At 40.9% G+C, this 21,182-nt stretch overlaps 1 protein-coding gene across 2 annotated transcripts in view; it reads left to right on the top strand.

The window, feature by feature from the left end:
• OXSR1 (oxidative stress responsive kinase 1) overlaps window positions 1-21,182 on the top strand; it is a 102,313-nt gene that overhangs the window by 39,899 nt on the left and 41,232 nt on the right. For both annotated transcript variants that reach the window (XM_049629005.1, XM_049629006.1), the window contains 2 exons: window positions 252-393; window positions 14,364-14,419. In XM_049629005.1, the coding sequence (XP_049484962.1) occupies window positions 252-393; window positions 14,364-14,419 (198 nt within the window). The remainder of the gene's footprint in view (window positions 1-251; window positions 394-14,363; window positions 14,420-21,182) is intronic.

Here is a 21,182-nt window from a genome sequence, read left to right as displayed (position 1 = left end):
TTATTAAAAAGTCTAAAGGAAATGCTGGTGTAACACTGCTATTTGGCTAGTAGGCTGCTTTCTGTTTTCGATTAAAATGGAGAAGAAGTTATTAATTTTAAACTTCTGTATTTCCTTGTGTTTGCTTTTTTTTTTTCCTTTCCTATACAGTTAAGTTTGTGAAAAGGTTTACGTTGGTTTGATTTCAAAATGGCTTGGAATTATATGACATGAGTAAGAAGTTTACGGCAAATTTTGTCTTCGGTTTTTAGGTTCTGTTCTCGATATTATTAAGCACATTGTGGCAAAGGGGGAGCACAAAAGCGGAGTCCTGGACGAAGCTACCATTGCTACGATACTTAGAGAAGTGCTGGAAGGGTTGGAATACCTGCATAAAAACGGACAGATTCACAGGTATGTAAACGACAACACTCTTCTTTTGGGGAAGGTGCAGTGACAGTCGTGCCGTCTCAGTTCGTTGAGGCCATTCCCCATTCTTCCGCAGAATTCATAATCTCTGAATGTCGTCATGGCTCTTGGAATCGCGAGTTTCAGCACATTGTGGTTCGGGTTTTAATTACACAGCTAGCAAGGATTGAAGAAGTAAAGATTTTAGTTAAATTGGGAAATACAAAAACAGGAAAAATTCATAATTTCCTGTCGGGAGGCAATCCTTGTAATCACTGATAATGTTTTGTAATATTTCTTTCTAGTTTCTTTTATGTGCTCACAAGATACTTAAAACAAAACTATATTTATAGTTTTGTCTGTTGCTTCTCACTGTGTTTTTTTAGTATTTTGTCTTGAGTGTTTTCTCAAATTATTAAAAGCTCTTTGTAAAATAACTTCTTATTAAAGCTTTTTTTTTTTTTTTTTTAATGGAAAAAGCTATGTATCATTTTATGGTCCAAGTATTCCTGGCCATCTCTATTCATTCCCTGGGTACAGATAAGAAGAATCCAAATGATGATGGTTTCTGTGTTACTCAAATCTGTTTAATCCCTGGATTTGGTTTTCCTTCATATCAGACTTTTTTTTGGCACGGTGTGGGTGGGGGGGTGGTCATTCGGAAGGATAATTTCACTGGATATAAGAATTTGCTGTTGACTGTGCTTTTCCTTCAGCAATTGAAAGGTGCTCTACCACTTAATTCTGGCCTCCGTGGTTTCAGATCAGAAGTCTGTCATTTGAATTCGTGTTCTATAATGTTGTTTTTCTCTGGCTGCTTTCAAGATTTTTTCTTTGGTTTTCTCAACTTTAATTATGATGTCTTGGTGTGAACTTCTTTAGGTATATTCTGTTTGGGGTTCCCAAACTCCTTGAATCTGTAGGATTTTGTCTTTCCCCAAGTCTGGGAAGTTTTCAGCAGTCATACCTTTGGGTAGTTTTTTAATCCATTTTTTTTTTTCCACCTCTTTTTCTGGGACTCTGATAATACAAAAGTTAGCTGTTTTGTTATTGTACGATAAGTCCTGAGGCTCAGTTCAGGTTTTGTCATCGTGTTTGTTTTCTCTGTTAAGACTGAGTGGATTCTATTGATGTGTTCTCAAGTTCTGATTCTGTCGTCTGCATTCTACTATAGAACCCATTGAGTATTTCAGTTATTATAGTCTTTTAGATAATCTGATTCTTTTTCTTTTTATCACTTTTATTTCTTTGCTGAGATTTTCTGGTTTTCATTTGTTGTGATAATCCCAAATTGCATGTGGAAGCATTTTTATAATGGCTGCTTTACAATTCTTGGCATATAATTAATTCCAAGATCTGATTCGTCTCGGTGTTGATGTCAGTTGTCTTCTCTTATTGAAGTTCTTCCTGGTCCTTGGTATGATGAGTGATTTTTAAATTGTATCCTGGATATCTTGCATATCATGTTAGGAGACTCTTGATCCCATTTAAATATATATCTTAGCAGGTGTTTGCCGTGTTGAGGTTTAGAATATAAAACCTAGTCTACTTTTGTGGGCTGTAGTTCCAATGACAGTTTGATTTTTAGAGCCATTACAGTGCTGTTCTGGTTTGCTTTGTTCACCCGGCACTGCTGGGGCTCTCTGCTCAATCCTGCTGATGCACCATTGAGAGCAGAGTAGAATGCCCCAGGCCTGATGCTGCTAGGTGGAAGGTGGAAGATAGGTGCTGTACCCGTGGGTCTGTGAGCACTTTTGGGGGCCCATCCTGTGGCCCATGCCACGTGGTGCCAGTGGGGCTCCCATTCGTTCTCTGTTAGTATTGCCTGTGGGGATGAAGGCATTTCCCTGGGCCACCTTTTGCTGCTGGGTAGAGAGTTGGAAGACACTGGGTCTGGGTTGTCCTTTGCCGCTGTGTGAAGTGCCAGGAAGCGCTGGGCCCAGGTTGCTCTCTACAGCCGGCTACTGGGCCGAGAGATGCTGGCTGGGCTGTTGGTGCTACTGGGGCGGGCAGTATGGGCCTACCTGCTGCCGTGGGTGTGGGGCAGAGGATGGGGTTTCCAATTTGGTCTTTGCTTAAAACCTCTGGCTCTGGCACAGTGGGCCAGCCTGTGACTCCAGCTGTGGGTCCTTTGCTAGGTCTGTGCTAGGCTGCCCCTTCTCTGCTCCTTTGGCCCCAGAGAGCAGGCGTGGAGGATTTTTAAAATTTTTGTTTTGTTCGTTTGTTTGTCGTGTACGCCTGTTCATAGTTCTGGGTTGAGAGACTTTCTAGTGCCCAGTCCAGGATATGTGAGACTAAAAGAAAACTCAGAGAAGTCGTATAGTGCTCTTTAAAAATGGACTTGGGTTCGTTGTAAATGTTTATAGCAAACTCTAGGGCAGCCACTAAAAAATGAAAAAAGAATTGATATGCTAAGAGAGGAGAGGAAAATGGGATCATGTAAAATGCTCAATTAAAATAAAGGCAGAAAAAAGGCGGGAGACACAGATTGTAATCTTAAAAATCACCTACCTTTAAGGAACTAGAAAAGAAAATTAAGAACAAACTAAACCCAAAGTTAGCAGAAGGAAGTAAATTTTAAAAGATCAGAATGGGAATACATGAAATACAGATTTTTTTTTTGGATGTGACACCAATAGCAAAGGCAGGAAAAGAAAAATTAAACAGGTGGGACTACACCAAACTCAAAAGCTTCTTCACGGCAAAGGAAACCATCAACAAAATAAAAAGGCAACCCATGGAACGGGAGAAAATATGTGCAATCCACGTGTTCTGATAAGGGGTTAATATCCAAAATATACAAGGAATTTGTACAACTCAGAGACAGAAACTCCCAAATAACCTAATTTCAAATGGGCAAAGGCTCCAAATAGACATTTTCCCAAAAACGATGATCTATTTCCCTAATCCTCAGGGAAATACAGTCAAAACCACCGTAAGATATCATCGCGTATCTGTTAGGATATCTGTTTTCAAAAAGACAGGAGATAACAGATCCTGGATGAGGATGTGGAGAAAAGGGAACCTTTTTGTACACTGATGGTGGCAACATAAACTGATAACAGCCACCATGGGAAACAGTATGGAGGTTCCTCAAAAAAATTAAAAATAGGATTACCATATGATCCTGTAATTCTAGTTCTGGGTATATATTCAAAGAAAGTGAAGTCATCATCTCAGAGCCAAGCTGTGGAAATAACCTAAGTGTCCATCAGTGGATGAATGGATAAAGATGTGTATATGTACAGTGGATTATTATTTAGCCATTAAAAAAAAAGAAAGCAGGAAATGCTGTGGTTTGCGACAATATGGATGAACCTGGAAGGCACTATGCTAAGTGAATTAGACCAGAAAGAGAAAGACAGATAACTGCCTGGTATCACTTGTATGTAGAAACTAAAGAAAAGAAAAGTTGAACTAGAAACGGAGAGTGGAAAAGTGGCTGCTGGGGTGGGGAGTGCAGGTGGGATAGGGAAAATAGGGAGACATTGGTAAAAGAATACAAACTCAGTTATGAGTAAGTTTTGCTAAGAGAGTAGAATTTAAGTGTTCTCACCAAAAAAAAAAAAAAAACATAAAAAAACCCAAAAAGTAAACATATAAGGTAACAGGTATGTTAATTATCTTGGTGGGAAGAATCCTTTCCCAGTGTGTCCATACGTCAAACGAGCACATTGTACACTTTAAATATCTGGGGCGCCTGGGTGGCTCAGTCGGTTAAGCGTCCGACTTCAGCTCAGGTCACGATCTCGCGGTCCGTGAGTTCGAGCCCCGCGTCAGGCTCTGGGCTGATGGCCCAGAGCCTGGAGCCTCCTTCCGATTCTGTGTCTCCCTCTCTCTCTGCCCCTCCCCCGTTCATGCTCTGTCTCTCTCTGTCTCAAAAATAAATAAACGTTAAAAAAAAATTAAATATCTTACAATTTTATTCGTCAGTGATATCTCAACTTTTATTAAAATTTTTTAAAATATATTTATTTGCTTTTGGGAGAGCGCTAGCGGGGGAGGGGTACAGAGAGGGGGACAGAGGATCCGAAGCGGTCCCTGCACTGACAGACTGACAGTGAGCCCAATGCGGGGCTCGAACCCACGACCTGCAAGATCATGACCTGAAGTGAAGTTGGACACTCAACCTACTGAGCCATCCAAGTGCCCCATACCTCAGTTTTTTATTTTTATTTTTTAACGTTTATTTATTTTTGAGACAGAGCATGAACGGGGGAGGGGCAGAGAGAGAGGGAGACACAGAATCCGAAGCGGGCTCCAGGCTCTGAGCTGTCAGCACAGAGCCCGACGCGGGGCTTGAACTCACGGACCGTGAGATCATGACTTGAGCCGAAGTTGGACACTTAACCAACTGAGCCACCCAGGCGCCCCCATACCTCAGTTTTTTAAAGCTCACCTACTTAACCCTAATCTCTCAGCAAATAGATAAACAAAGGCCCAGAAAAGTAACTGATCAAAGGTCAGACAACTATCAAGTTCTAAAACTGAGGCTTTAAGGAATGAATCAGAATAGGGAGGGAAAAAAACAAGTAATCTCCTCACCCCCACATGGACACACATATAGACCTTTAATTAGGTTATTCTGATAATAGCACCATTTAAAAAAAAAAATTAACATATATAGGGGCACCTGGGTGGGTCAGTCGGTTAAGCATCTGACTTCAGCTGAGGTCATGATCTCACAGTTTGTGAGTTAGAGTCCTGCGTCAGGCTCTGTGCTGACCGCTTGGAGCCTGGAGCCTGCTTCGGATTCTGGGTCTCCCCCTCTCTCTGCACCTCCCCTGCTCACGCTCTGTCTCTCTCTGTCTCTCAAAAATAAATACATGTAAAAAAAAAAATTTTTTTTTAACATCTACCAATGCAATCAGCCATTTATAAAAGTATCTTACTCTAGATAAAAATGAATAATGCTTTCTAGCCGTCTAAATTTTCCAACCAGCTTAAGTCTTACAAAGAAAAATGAACTCTTTTTATGGTTATGAAGAACAGCTGACTGAAAGGAATAATATATAAACCAGACATCTTGGAAGCATTGAAGGTATATTCTTAAGACAGTAGGGTTTTTCATTTAAAATTGTATCCTGTCATTTTGGACCTAGTTACAATAATGGGTTAACAGATGACTGAAAAGGGCATGACCAAAGAGTAAAGCTTTGGGACTGTATTTCCTGCACTGGCAAGAGGAAAAGGTGGCCTGAAAAACAGGATTCCTGACCGCTGGATAGCGGTAACCCTATGAATATATACCTTAATGCTCTCGATGAACAGAATTCAGTTAATACCTCACTTCTGATTTCATGTTCATCAGTCTTCTAGGGGGGAAAAAAATGCCAGAAACTGCTACTTGGCCCCCAGTGGGTCTCCTCTTCTTTTCAAAGAAAAAAAGCATAAAAGGTAACATTTTTACTGGGCGTATAACCATCCAGAAGAAAGGCAACACTTCATAGCCTACCATGCAGGTCAGATACACCTGTGTGAATGAATTTCTAGCCACCGTGGTGAGAACAAAAATGTATACTACTTCAAGGTTGTTCCCTTAGCAGGTTTTCTCACCGCCACCACCCCCCCCCACCCCCGCCAGCCCTATTGGCATGTGGGTTGGACAGTGCTTTGTTGCAGGGGCTGAACTCTGCGTTGTAGGACATATTAAGCAACATCCCTGACTCCTACCCATTACATGCCAGCAGCACCCCCCTCATCCCCCACACCCAGTGTGACAACCCAGGATGTCTCCAGACATTGCCAAATGTCCTGAGAACCACTGCTAACAGAAAGTGGCATAACCTCTATTTCCCCTTTCCTTCCTTCCCCTGAAATGTGGATGTGGTGGTAAGCCATCCTGAGCTATGTAGCAAGAACTTAGGGGGAAGATAAAGCAATAACATGGAAGGAGCCTGACTCCCTGATTCTACGGAGTCACCATACTGGACTGATGTCACTTATGGATGGACTATTCTTTGAGAGGAAAAGCCCATCTTCTATCGCCATGTACATCATCAGGGATTGACCAACACAGCCTGACGCCTGTTTTTTGTAAAAGCGACAGCAGGACAGCCACGCCCATTCATTTATTGGTTGTCCGTGGCTGCTTTAGCACGATGAAAACAAAGTAGTGGTGACAGAGAACATCTGGCCCACAGAGCCTAAAACGTGTACTCCCTGGGCCTTTAAGAAAATGTTTGTTGACCTCGGGTGTAGATAGCAATACTGCGCATTCACTGAAGCTCGAGTGCTGTATGGTATCCTAAGTGCGTCATCTGCATTAATTACCTCATTGCATCTTTACAGTTAGGTTGCTTTACGAGGTAGGTAATTCCATCCCCATTTTACTAAGGAGGAAACCGAGGCAGAGAGGTGAGTAGTTAGCTAAAAGTCCCCCACCTAGTGACATAGCTGGGACTTGAATTTAGGCCAGTGGGTTCCCAAAACCTGCTAGGAAAGAAAGATCGCACTAATCTATGAAGCTGGGTACACAGTGGTTCAATGTCAGTTAATATTTTTTAGTTACTAACTCAGTAGAATTTAGTTCTGCCACTGAGGTTATTTGCTTTAAATATATACTATGTGCTATCTCTTTTTATTTAATATATCCAGTCCCTATTTTAAAAGTCAAAGTCTTCACTTCAGAGCATAGTATATCCTTTTTCCTAAAACTTTACATATACAGACTTTATCTAATTAATAGGAAATTAACCCAAAATACACACTGACATACACACTAAGGTCACTGTCTCTTTTAGAAAGCAATGAATAGATTCACATCAAGTTCAGGCACAAACTCAGTCTCTGCTCAGTTTTGTATGACCGTAACCTCTACTCTGAGTATATACATATATATCAGCTCTCATTTAGCTAAATGAGTAAAAGAGACAGAAAAAAATGCTGGGAGAAATAATGGCCCCCAACTTCCAAACCGTGAACCATGGTGAAGACAAATACAAAGAAATCTATAAGCAGACACGTTATAATTACACCGTTGAAATGCAAGCACAGAGTATCTTGGCAGCAGCAAGAGGAAAACAGCCCATCACGTAGGGGGCGTAGTGCTGTAGGAGGAATGTTTGTGATTCTTCAGGATCCATGTGTTGAAACTCATCACCGCTGTGGTGGTGGTTGGAGGTGGGGCCTTGGGAATGTGACTCAGTCATAAGGGTGGTGCCCTCATGAAAGGGATTACTGTCCTTACAAAAGAGACCCCAGAGAACTCCCTGGCTCCTTTTGCCACGTGAAGACAGAGTGAAAAGATGGTCACCTGTGGTTAAAAGGTGGACGCGGGTCAGTAATGTGTCCTCCACACCGAGAAGTCACTTTGAGAATGAAAAATGTCGAAAGTCACTCCATACCATTTACAGAGTTTTATTGGGGGTAACTTCCTGACAGGGGGATTGCGTGAACTTGACGATCCAAGCAGCTGTGGCCGCTATTGTCTGCCTCCATTCACCTCCCAGTCCACATCTTCACCCCCAGTTTTTATACCGTGAGGGGCATGGGGGTGATGTCAAAGGGTAGATATCTAAAGTGGCACCTCTGTGTGTGTCACTTTAGGGAAGGTCAGCACGAGCCTTCCTGCATCTGGTCAGGGCATGCATTAACCTCCATGGGGACTGGAACACGTGGCCCCGAGCGAGGTCATTGGGCGGGCATGGACAAAATGGAGGGCCAAAGATGGAGTCAGTGTTGTCAGCACTCCTACACCTATGAACCAGGAGGAAGTGGACCCTCACCAGACACTGCCTTGATCTTGGACTTCCCAGCCCCCAGAACGGTGTTGGTTGTTTAAGTTACCCAGGCTGTGGTATTTTTGTTATAGCAGCTTGAACGGAACAAGCTAAGACAGAGAGCTTCAGTATGACTGAGAGCTGACTTCCTGTCAGAACAATGGAAACCAGAGGTTCGGGAGAAGGAGCCCTGGAATCCAGTGACCCTTTCAGGATTGTTATCTTTCTGGTGAATTATTCCTTTTTTAAAAAATAATATAATGACCCTCTTTATTCCTAGAAATGCTTTTGTATTAAAGACAATTACATCTTATTTTAATATGGCTATGCTAGTTTACTTTTGTTAAGGGTATCTTTCACTGTGGCTCATTCTTCCCAGGCTCCTGGTTTTATGCAAGGGTCTCAGTTGTACTCTCAACCTTAAACCGGTCCAGGACCATTTTAAAATCCGAGATTCCCAGCCATTTGGGGCAGCTTGTCTTCTCTCTCTCAAGGCTTACTGCTCTGGCTCTTAAGTGTTCCTTGCATTTCTGAAACTTGAGGATTTCATTTTAGTTCATGTTCAGCAGTGTGACAATTTCCCTTCCTAATGTATCCAGCATTTCTTTGTTTGTGTAGCAGGGGAATGGTGGGTTTTGCAGCAAAGGCCCGGGCAGTAGTGACGAAAGACTGTTTGCCATACATATTTTGCCATGTTGCTGGAATGGATTCTTTATCTTCACACTTTAAAACAGAGATTCTCGACCTTGGCTACATACTGGAATCACCTAGGAAACTTTAATAAGTACTGATTCCTGGATCCATTGCAAGAAGTCCATTCGGTTGGTCTGAGATGAGGCATTGGCATTGGGAGTTAAAAAAAATATTTTTTTAATGTTTTATTTATTTTTGAGAGAGAGAGAGAGAGAGCGAGTGAATGAGTAGGGGAGAGGCAGAGAGAGAGGGAGACACAGAATCCGCAAAGCCGGCTCCCGGCTCTCGGCTCTCGGCTCTGAGCTGTCAGCGCAGATCCTGACATCCTGACTCGGGGCTCAAACTCGTGAACCACAAGCTCATGACCTGAGCCGAAGTCAACACTTAACCGACTGAGCCACACAGGTGCCCCAGCATTGGGACCTTTAAAAGCTCCCCAGGTGATTGTAATGTGCAGCGAAGACTGCGAACCACTGCTTAAACTTCAGCAGCAACCACTCTGAGCTGTGAGCTACTCTGAGATTTCAGCAGGCTTGGGAGAAGGCGGCCTTCCTGGGGGACAGCTGAACCTATGTAGTAGTTTTTGCCGCTTCTCATCTTTATTTTGGTCTAACCCATTTGTGGGTTAGACTGGTGGATCGGGTCAAATAATTTTCCTCCATCTTCACTGTGTTTAGAGGTTTTAACTAGGGTGAACAGGTCTCTAAATTAGACTTAAACTTTTCTCTCTGTATCTACCTGCTCCAATATTTTCCCCGTTAAAGAGGTTTGCCCCAGCAGAAATGTTGGCTAGTCAGTTTAAGATGCTTAGGGCACCTGGGTGGCTCCGTCGGTTAAGTGTCTGACTTCGCCTCAGGTCATGATCTCATGGTTCCTGAGTTCGAGCCCCGCGTCGGGCTCCCTGCTGACAGCTTGGAGCCTGGAGCCTGCTTCGGATTCTGTGTCTCCCTCTCTCTCTTTGCCCCTCCCCTGCTCACACTCTGTCTGTCTCTCTCTCTGAAAAATAAACATTAAAAAAAAAAAGATGCTTAAAATGTAGTGTATTTTCCAGCTTTCATTTTGATTCTTTGCTTCTCTTGACCTTTTTTGAGTTTTCCACAAACTGTGCCTATTGATGAGTCATAAACATGTTTCGGGCAGTAACTTTTGCTGTCTGCTAATGAAAGAGTCAAGCATGTCTATGATATTCCTTTTAATTTTACAAGGAATTTGTCACTTTGGTGCAGTAGTGACATGTGAGAAATGGCATTAACCTGTGAAAATACTCACTGTTCTTTCTTATTTCTTTCTATGATATTCCCTTTATTTTTTTTAACATTTTTTTAAAAGGGGCTCCTTATGAAAAATATGATATTCCTTCTAATTTTACAAGGAATTTGTCACTTTGGTGCAATAGTGACATGTGAGAAATGGCTTTAAGCTGTGAAAAACAAAACTCACTGTTGTTTTTTATTTAAGAATGGATTGTGGATTTAACTGTTGGGCTGCTGGGTTGCTTGGATTTTGTGGCAGAGTAAGAAAGGTTGTTTTCTTAAGGCCTTTATGGATTTCCAGGTATTTAGTTACAAATCTTTTTCTTGGAAGGTCAGTTGTCCTGTTGCCCATGAGGACAGACTGGTATGTTTGATTGTCCAGTGAGCCATTTAGCCTCATGATTTTCTCCTGCTTTTACTCCTGGAAGCTGTTCTGCAGACTGCACTTTGGTTTCAAATGGGAAGCATGGAATTGATTATCTGAGGAGCTGATCGGGAAAAGTAGTCACCCTAAGTGCAGGCTCTACTGAAAATAGATTATTGTCTCTTCACTTACCAAAAAACAGAAATTTGTATAAAACATTATTTGAATAGGTAACACATGTATGTGACTTAAATATTCAAAAAAGCACAAAATGGTATATGATTAAAAAAAAAAAAAAGTCCTGTCCTGAATCATATTGATACTATGTACCTTGATATCATGTGATAAAAATGGCACTTCACTTCTGTGGTTTCCCTTCCAAAAATTCATAATGCCAGTCTGATCGTGAGGCAAATTCCATTAGAGGGGCATCCTACAAAATACTTGACCATTATTCCTCAAAGCTGTCAAGGTCATCAAAAACAAGGAAAGTCAAAGAAACTGTCATAGACAAGCAGAACCTAAGGAGACATAACTAATTTAATGTGGAATCCTGAATGGGATCCTGGGACAGAAAAGGGACATTAGGTAAAAACTTTAAAAAATCTGAGTAAGTTGTGGACTTCAATAATCATGCATCAGTACTGGTCTCATTAAATGTGGTAAAAGTACCATACTAATGTAAGACGTTAGCAATGGGGGAAACTAAGTGTAAGGCATGTGGGAATGCCTCTGCACTGTCTTCTCAATTTCTTTGTAAACCTAAAATGGTTCTAAAAAATAAAGTATTTTTTAAAAAATCTTCCTCCTTCCCTGAACCTCTGGTATCCTGGTCTAAATGGAACCATTTCTTGCCATTGTCTTGTGACTCCTTTGAGAGAGATTTTATGCCAATATAAACATATGTATATCCCTCTTTTTTTTTTTTTTTTTTTTTTTTTTTCATAAAAAAGAAGAAAATGGAAACATACATACATAGTATTATTTCACTTAAGGATATATTTGGTGATGCTTCCATATTCATATGTTCATTGCTATTCTTAGTATTTCATTGTATAGATATACCACAATTTGGTCTCCCGTTGTTGGATAGTTAGGTTGTCTTGTTTGACTGCAGTGTATTACTTTATAACCCTAACATTTGGAACAGAGTTAGGAGGTGGAAATTGGGGTTTGAGACGGTGGAAAGGAAACAGTCAAGTTTTATTTTGGTATTTAGTTGGATTTATTTATTTACTCATTCATTCATTCATTCATTTAATACTTCCACTTATCTCCAGAAGAGTATTTAAGGAAATTGTCTCCTTAGTTATTTAAATATATTCGGTGAATATCTGGGAGATGTCTCCTGTTTACTAATCATAATGCTAGTAAGTAAGTAAGTGCAGGTGATATAGAAATCTAGTAAGGTACAGGTCCAGATCTTAGCTCGTGCTGAAAGAGGCAGCCCGAAGATTATGATGACATTTCTGTAGTCTGGGCTAATGCTGTGTTACAGCCTGCTGCAAAAATACAGAGGAGGAAGTGACTAAATTATACATTTTTTGAGTTTTAGATGTCATTCCAGATGAACTCAGAAAAGGGAGTTAAAAGTTGGTGGTTGACTTGGATGGTTTTTGTCACCAAGGGAAGGGAAGGTCTTCAGTTTTCTCCTATTCATAGTATCTGGAGTCAGAGACTTTATGTTTGTAGAGTAGACTTAGCTGGGCTCTACTCTGGGTCAGCTCTGGGAGAAGGCTGTGTAAATTGCTTGTAGAGTAGTCTTAGCTGGAGTCTAAGTCAGCTCTGGGGGAATGCCGTGTGAATTGCGTGGATGTATGAACAGTGCAGAGTACTCAGCAGCGTGATTGCCTCATGCGTCGGTACGCATTCAGGAAAAGTGTTGCATGTTGTGGTATGGTGAAGCTGATACACACAGTTGTGAAATTATTGTTGATTAAAAACAATTTTTTTTAGTGTTTATTTTTGAGAGAGGGACAGAGCACGAGTGGAGGAGGAGTAGAGAGAAAGGGGGACACAGAATCCGAAGCAGGCTCCAGGCTCTGAGCTGTCACACAGAGCCCGACATGGGGCTCGAACCCATGAACCATGAGATCATGAACTCAACCGAAGTTGGATGCTTAACCAACTCAGCCACCCAGGCGCCCCTTGATTTTTTTTTTTTTTTTTTTTTTTGAGGAATGGTTATGATCTAAAGATAAGAGATAAGACAGGAATAGGAAAAGGATGAAGTGTTGTGCTTTTCGCTGGTTCCTCTTCATGACAAAGCCTTCCTCCGTGAGCTAGCCTTGCTCTTTCTTGTCTAGCCTCAAAGACTGGCTCTCTGTATATTTGTTTTTAATTACAAAATAAATACATGATCACATTTCCACAAGATATTCAACACTGTTTGCCTTGATTCCAAACCCATTCCTCTCCACAGAAGGAAACATTCATTACTCTCCATTTGGAATAAATGTAAAGTGTGTGTGTGTGTGTGTGTGTGTGTGTGTGTGTGTATAACATTAATGATGCCCTACAAAATGCGCTGTCCTCTCATTTGATTTGTTCATTTAGTAGTATGTGTTAGAGGGTATTTCAAGTCAAACCATGTTGATTGACCTTATTCCATTTTATGGCTGTAACAAAATTAGTTCAACCTTTCTGCTATTGTTGGCCTTCTAGGTTGTTATCATTTTTGGTTTATTATTACAAACAATGCTGCAGTGACGTCCTTGTTTGTACACGGGTGGGGGTTTCTCTGGGTTATCAACAAGTGGATTTGCTACTACTCGGGATTTGAGGATTTTAAATTTTGCCAGATATTGCTAACGCATTGTTGTATGAGAAAAACAAGTTGTAGCTTTGAATGGATAGTGTAGTATCATTTATGTTGGAAGAAGAGCCGAGGTAGGTCACAGGAACATATTGTATTGACTAGACTGGTAATAGTTGAAAACTGTGAAGAAAGTTCTAGACTTGAGAATGGTGGGTAGAGGGACTTTGGGCTCTTCGGTGATATTTTGTTTTTAGAATAAGAATGTGTGCACGTGTACTGTTTGAGTTACAAATAGTTACCGATTAAAACTATAAAGATGTTTGAATGATTAATATCTATCTTTATGTCTCAGGCGTAGGATAGTCCCTGTTTTTAACCACATACTGACCATTTACAATTTTTGAGAGGTGCCTCAGATGGCTCAGTCGGTTAAATGTTTGACTCTTGATTTCAGCTCAGGTCATGATTCTAGGGATCGAGCCCCTTACCGAGCTCTTGTGCTGGGCGTGGAGCCTGTTTGAGATTCTCTCTCTGTCCCTCTACCCTGCTTGTGCACTCACTCTCTCAAAAAATAAAACATAAAAAAATAAAAATTTTGACCATGTATTATGTTGTGGAACAAAATCATTATATTTTAGGGTGCCTGGGTGGCTCAGTGGTTAAGTGTCCAACTCTTGGTTTCGGCTCAGGTCATTATCTCAGGTTTTGTGAGTTTGAGCCCTGCATCGGGCTCTGCACTGACAGTGAGTTCCGCTGACTTGGAATTCTCTCTCCCCCCTCTCTGTCTGCCCCTACCCTGCTCATGTTCGCTCTCTCTCAAAATGAATGAACTGAAAAAAATGTTCTTTTAATCAATATATTTCAAAAAGTAGAATTAGGTGACAGTAGGTGAGGGTTGCATTCTTTGGCCACTGTTATTCCAAACAAGTATTTAATCGTGTTGGGTCTTCTAGATTTTATAGTAAAAGGTTATTTGTTATTGTAGCTTTCTTTGTAATATTTAGATTCTGGTACAAGTGACTAAAATTTTAAAAATCGTTTACTATTGGCCTTAACACCCTTTAATGTAAAATAGAGAATTTACTGCCAGTGTTGTGTGAATACAGTAAACAATTGCTTAAATTATGTGACTCCAAAGAATAGGTGTTTTTTAATATGTAACTTTTTAATTTTTTTTTTCCTTAAAGAGATGTGAAAGCTGGAAACATTCTTCTTGGAGAAGATGGCTCAGTACAGATTGCAGGTAATGATTAGTTTTTCTTTTAATTTTGATTTAATGGTCAGTAGAACCACCTTACTTATCTTGGATGTTTTCAGAGCCAGTTTTCTCTTCTGTGTCCTGGACTGTCCCTAGTCAAGCAGCCTATGTTGTCGATCCCTGCTTACTCTCAAGATACCCTCCACCACTCATCCTGCAGCTTTGATCTTAGACATTTTTTGTCCATTATTCATTACCTTCCAGTTATCACTCCTTACCCGCAGAGAGTCATCTTTGATGGGTTCTCCCAGCATCCTGTGCTTTCCTTTGAGGGAGAGGTAGTCAAGAGACCTCACTGTTTGTGAACTGATGTGCTATAGAGAAGTGATACAGCGCTGCTTCTGTCCTGGGGCGATTGGGGTGTTTGCCAGTTAAGAAGAGGAATCTGAGAGGTGAAAGTGCACTTTTGGCAAATTCAGGGCTGAAGAGATAAGAGTTGGAGTCTAGGACCTGCCATCCTGGTAAAATACCCCTCCAGAGTGGCTGTACCGCGGGATCGTCAAGCAAGCCGCTCATCGGGGTGTCCCACACTGCTGGGACAGTCAGGTGTTTGGCAGGAGAAAGATAATCACCCAGACCATAAATCATTTCTTCACCCTTAGAAGATAATTTAAGGGGCACCTGGGGGGCTCAGTCGGTTGAGTGTCCGACTTCAGCTCAGGTCATGATCTCACAGTCTGTCCGTGAGTTCAAGCCCCGCATCGGGCTCTGTGCTGAGAGCTCAGAGCCTGGAGCCCACTTCAGATTCCGTGTCTCCCCCTCTCTCTGCCCCTCCCCTGCTCATGCTCTGTCTTTCTCTGTCTCAAAAATAAATAAAAACATTAAAAAAAATTAAAAAAAAAAAAAAAAGATAATTTAAGTGCACATCTTCCTTCATGTCCCAACCTAAGGAAATATTTTAACCAAGCCACATAACATAAAAGAAAAGATTGATAAATTTGACTCCTTTAAAAATTCCCAGCTTCTCTTTATTGAAAGAAGAACAAATGGTTAATCATCATTAATAAACAAAAAGGCAAACCACAGAGTAGAAAAGATATTCGCAGCATGAATAACTGACAGAGGGCTTAAATTTAGAACACAGAAAGAACTCATTAAGAAAAAAAATCAGATAAAAAATGGGCAGAAGATTCCCAAATGAAGACATCAAAACATAAATGTAATAAAAGGTTTCAGGCTCACTAGTAATCAGGTAAATGCCTAGCACAGGCGTACTTGGAGATACTGTGGGTTTACTTCCAGACCACCACAATAAAGCAAATGTTGCAAAATGGCAAGTCAAATGAATTTGTTGGTTTCCCAGAGTGTATGAAAGTTATGTTTACACTGTATTATAGTCTATTAAGTGGGCAATACAGTATTTCTGAAAAAACAATGTGCATACCTTAATTAGAAATACTTCATTGCTAAAACATGCTAACCATCCTTTGAGCTTTCAGTGAGTCATAAAGTTTTTACTGGCAGAGCGTCTGGCCTCCATGTCGATGGTTGCTGACTGATGAAGGTGGTGGCTGCAGAAGGCTGGGGTGGCTGTAGCAGGGTCTTAAAAATAAGACAACAATAACATCTGCCACAATGGACTCTTCTTTTCACAAACAATTTCTCTGTAGTATGCGATGCTGCTTTACCCACAGAAGAACTTCTTTCAGAGTTGGAGTCAGTCCTCTCAAACCTTGCTGCTGGGAAGTTAACGTGATATTCTAAATCCTTTGTTGTCATTTCAACAATCTTCACGGCACCTTTACCAGGAATAGATTCCATCTCAAGAAACCGTTTTCTTTGCTCATCCATAAGAAGCAGTCCCTCACTGTTCAGGTTTTATTTATCGTGAGATTACAGTAATTCATCACATCTTCAGACTCCACTTTTAAGTCTAGTTCTCTGGCTGTTTCCATCACATCTGTAGGTACATCTTCCACTGAAGTCTCGAACCCCTCAAAGTCATCCATGAGTGTTGGAATCAACTTCTTCCAAATTCCTGTTCATGTTGATATTTTCACATCTTCCCATGAATCACAGATGTTCTTAATGGCATCTAGAATGGTGAATTCTTTCCAGAAGGTTTTCAGTTTACTTTGCCCAGATCCCAGTAGAGGAATCCCTAGCCTTATACAATGTGTTTGTTAAATAATAAGACTTGAAGTCAGAATTAACTCCTTGATCCACGGGCTGCAGAATGGGTGTTGTGTTAGCAGGCACGAAAACAGTATTAATCTCGCTGTACGACTCCATCGCAGCTCTTGGGCGACCAGGTACGTTGTCGGTAAGCAGTACCGTTTTGAATGGCATCTTGTTTTCTGAGCAGTGGGTCTCAACAGTGGGCTTCAAATATTTAGTAAGCCATGTTGTAAGCAGATGTGCTGTCATCCACGCTTTGTTATTCTACTGTTCCAGCAAGGAAGGGTAGATTTAGCGTCATTCTTAAGGGCCCTAGCAATTTTGGACTGGTAAATAAACATTGGTTTCAACTTAAAGTCACCAGCTGCATTGGCCCCTAACGAGAGTTAGCCTGTCCTTGGAGACCTTGAAGCCAGGCATCGAGTTGGTTCTAGCTAAAAAGTCCTAGATGGCGTCTTCTTCCACGGGAAGGCTGTCTGGTCCGCATCGAAGATCTGTTGTTCAGGGTAGCCGCCTTTGTGAATTAACCTGCCTAGATCTTCTGGTAACTCGTTACAGCTGCTGCATCAGCGCTCGCTGCTGCACCTTGCACTTGTACGTCCTAGAGACGGCTTCCTCCCTTAAGCCAACCTCGGCTGGCTTCAGACTTCTCTCTGCAGCTTCCTCACCCCTCTCTCCTTCCTAGAGTTGAAGAGAGTTAAGGCCTTGCTCCGGATGAGGCTTTGGTGTCAGGGAAGTTGTGGCTGGTTTGATTTTCTAGCCAGAGCCCTAAAACTTTCTCCATGTCAGCAATAATTTCCTTCATGAAGCTTTCCTTTTCACTCACATCTTGGCTAACTGATGCAAAGAGGCCTAGCTTTTTGCCCATTTGGGCTTTCAACATGCCTTCCTTACTAAGCTTCATCATTTCTAGTTTTTGATTGATTTAAAGTGAGAGACTGTGTGACTCTTCCTTTCACGTGAACACTTAGAGGCCCTTGTAGGGTTATTAATTGGCCTGATTGAAATATTGTTGTGCCTCAGGGAACAGGGAGGCCTGAGAGGAGAGGGAGAGAGATGGGGGAATGGCTGGTCAATGGAGCAGTCAGAACATACCCAACATGTATTGATTAAGTTCACCACCTTTTAAGGGCCTGGTTTGTGGCACCCCAACAACTGTAATCGTAACACCAAAAAATCACTAATCACAGATCACCAGAGCAAATGCAGTGATGAATGAAAGACTTTGAAATATTGCAAGAATTATCAAAATGTGACACAGAGACCAGAAGTTAGCAAGTGTTAGAAAAATGGTGCCCATAGACTTGCTGCGTGCAGCGTTGCCATAGACCTTCAATTTCTAACAAACACGGTATCTGTGAAACATAGTACAGAGAAGCATTAAATAATAAGGTATGCCTGTCAGATGGTATTGGGATACCAAGTTATACTAGATGACCTGGCAAAAACATCTGACAGCACAGTGGTTAGTATCAGTGTAAAGCAAGGGAAAAAAGTCTCATATTCCAATACTGGGAGAATAAATTAGTTCAAATACGCATACCCTAAAACTTTGGCTTCTGGATGTATGGCGTGGAGAAGATTATGCTTATGTGTGGCACAGTGTTCAAGAGCATTGAAAGTTTGAAACAGTCCCAGTGCCCTTCGTTAGTAGAACAGAGAAATAAATTATGGTTAACTTGTACATTGGAATACTGTATAGTGATGAATATGGATAGAATTACAACTGCATTTGAAAGCATTAATGATAAAGAGATAAGGTGAAAGAAAACAGTTGAAATAGAATATATGGCATGTGATTTCATTTATATAGGTTCAAAACCAGGCACAGTTATGCTGTGTTGTTCAGAGAGGCAAAACCAAGTGGTCAAAAACTAAAGAACAGTGGATTCTGGGAAGGTGGTGGAATAGGAAACACCAGGAATCTCTCCACACCTAGGCACAAACTGAACCAGCAGAGTCTGTCTGATGTAACTACTGTATTTTATAATTCTGCAGTTCCTTGGAAGGCTTGCAAGCTCTAGGGGAAGGCTTGGAAGGTAAATTGCGGTTAATTTCAGTCCATTCCTATCCCCTACCCATCGGCCTCCTGGCAGGCAACTGCACACATGTTTTTGGAGCAACTGGCAGACAGCTTGTGTGACCCACAGTGGGCACAATGGACCCTGTCTTCTAAATATCATGGATCTGTGTTCTGATCACGGATTGCTGCTTCTGCTCACAGTGCTGCAGATAAAGAGGCAGACAGCCATTGTTGTGGCACTCTGTCCCTTCTAAGTGACTTCCAGGGGACTTTAAAGGCCAGCATCTTTTTTCCTTGCCTTCTGTTTTCTCGTCTTCCCATTTTTGGAGCCAGACATTAAAAAACAGTTACATTTATGAGGAAAATTGGAAAATGACTGCACATTCCAGGAAAAGGTACAGAAAAGCCCTGAGAAGAGCTTGTTTATACTTCAGGCTGATGCTTGACCAGAGACAGCCTATCACAGCCAAAATAAAAACAATAACCAAGAAAGCCTCAAACTTTGGGAAAGGGAGAGAATCTGATTTCCAGAATTGCCATATCATTAGATTCAAATGTCCAGTTTTTAACAAAAAAGTCACAGGGCATTCAACAAAACAGGAAAGTATAGCTCATTCAAAGGAAATAAAATAACAGTAACCGTCTCTGAAAAAGACCTGACAGCAGATCTGCCAGACAAAGAAAACTAAAGGAAGATGTGGACAAACTCAAGACTACAATGTGTGAACAAAAATGGAATTAGGAATAAGGAGAGAGAACCTAAAAACAAAAAGGAAATTCTGGAGCTGAAAAGTACAATAACTTGTATTACAAAATGGAAAACTCACTAGAAGGATTCAAATGCAAATGCAGATTTGAGCTGGCTGAAAAAAGAATCGATGAATTTGAAGGTAGGAAAATGGAAAGTATAGTCTGAGAAGCAGAAGGGACAAAGATTGGAGAAAAGTGAACAGAGCTCAAAGGATCTGTTGGACATCATCAAGCAGACCAATACACATGTGGGAAGTCCTAGAAGGAGGAGAGAGAAATGAGCAGAGAGAATATTTGAATAAATAAGTGCTGAAAACTTTCCAAACTTGATGGAAAACATGGATATAAACATCCAAGAAGCTCGGTGATCTCCAAGTCGGAAGAACTCTAAGAGGCCTACACAGAGACACCGGATAATCAAACTTCTAAAAGCTAAAGACAAAGAATCTTGAAAGCAGGAAGATAGAAATGACTCCTCATAATCAAGGGATCCTCAATAAGGCAGTTAGCAGATTTCTCATCAGAAACCTTGGAAGCCAGAAGGCAGTGGGCCAGTGAATTCAAAGTGGTAAAAAAAAAAAAAAAAAAAAAAAAAAAAAATTGTCAATCAAGAATTCTGTATCTGGTAAAATCCTCCTTAAAAGTGAGGAATAAATCAAGACATTTCCAGATAAACAGAAGCTGAGGAACTTTGTTTCTGATAGATCTGCTGGCAAGAAATGATCACAGGAGTCCCACAAGGTGGAATGAAAGGACACTAGACAGTAACTTGATGCAGGATGAAGAAATAAAGATCTCATAAAGGTAAATACACGGGCAACTATAAAAGCTAGTATTACTGTAACGGTGGATTGTGACTTCACTTTTTGTTTTGTACATGAATACATTACTAAAAACAGTGGTCTCAAAGTCATTACTGTTAACTGGTTTGTGATTCCAAAACATATCTTCTGCTTAAGAGACCAATATATTTAGAAGAATTATCATTTCATATTTGAACACTGTGTATTAAGTTATAATTTTGTGATAACAACCAACAGGGGCATAGTGCTATAAAGGAGAAGAGATTTTGTATTATTGTAGTTACCCTGGTATAAATTCAAGATTTTAAAAAAACTTTTTTTTTTTTTTAATTAAGTAATCTCGATGCCCAACATGAGCCTTGAACTCACTACCACTTGATTTTGATCAAGAGTTGCACGCTCTACTGACTGAGCCATCCATGCACCTCTACACTGGTATAAATTCAGATTCAAGTGTTACAACTTTAGAATGTTAAATGTAATCTCTGTGGCAACCAAAAAATAAAAAAACCGGTTATAGAATATAAACACAAGGAAATGAGAAAAAAATTAAGCCTTTCACAACAAAAAGTAACTAAAGTAATGTGGGAAATGAGGGACAACACTAGAAGACATGGAAAACAACACAATGACAGAAGTTAGTGCTTCCTCATCAGTACTTGCTTCAAATGTAAGTTGATTACTCTCCAATCAAAGGACAGATTGGCAGAACAGATTAAACAAAATACTTAATCCAGTTATATGCTCTCTGTAAGGGACTAATTTTAGATCTCAGACACAAATACATTGAAAGTGAAAGGATGGATGGAGTGCCTGGGTGGCTCAGGTTGAGCATCCAACTTTGGCTCAGGTCATGGTCTCACAGTTTGTAAGTTTAAGCCCCACGTCAGACTCTGTGCTGACAGCTCAGAGCCTGGAGCCTACTTCGGATACTGTATCTCCCTCTCTATCTGCGCCTTCCCTGCCCACAGTCTGTCTGTCTGTCTGTCTCTCTCTCTCTCTCTCTCTCTTTCTCAGAAAAAAAAAAATACAAAAAAAAAAAAAAAAAAAAAAA

The sequence above is a fragment of the Panthera uncia genome, chromosome C2, assembly GCF_023721935.1.
Source record: "Panthera uncia isolate 11264 chromosome C2, Puncia_PCG_1.0, whole genome shotgun sequence".
NCBI classification, from domain to species: domain Eukaryota; kingdom Metazoa; phylum Chordata; class Mammalia; order Carnivora; family Felidae; genus Panthera; species Panthera uncia.
The sequence above is the reverse complement of the archived record's forward strand: the minus strand, read 5'-3'. Positions and strand labels throughout refer to the sequence as shown.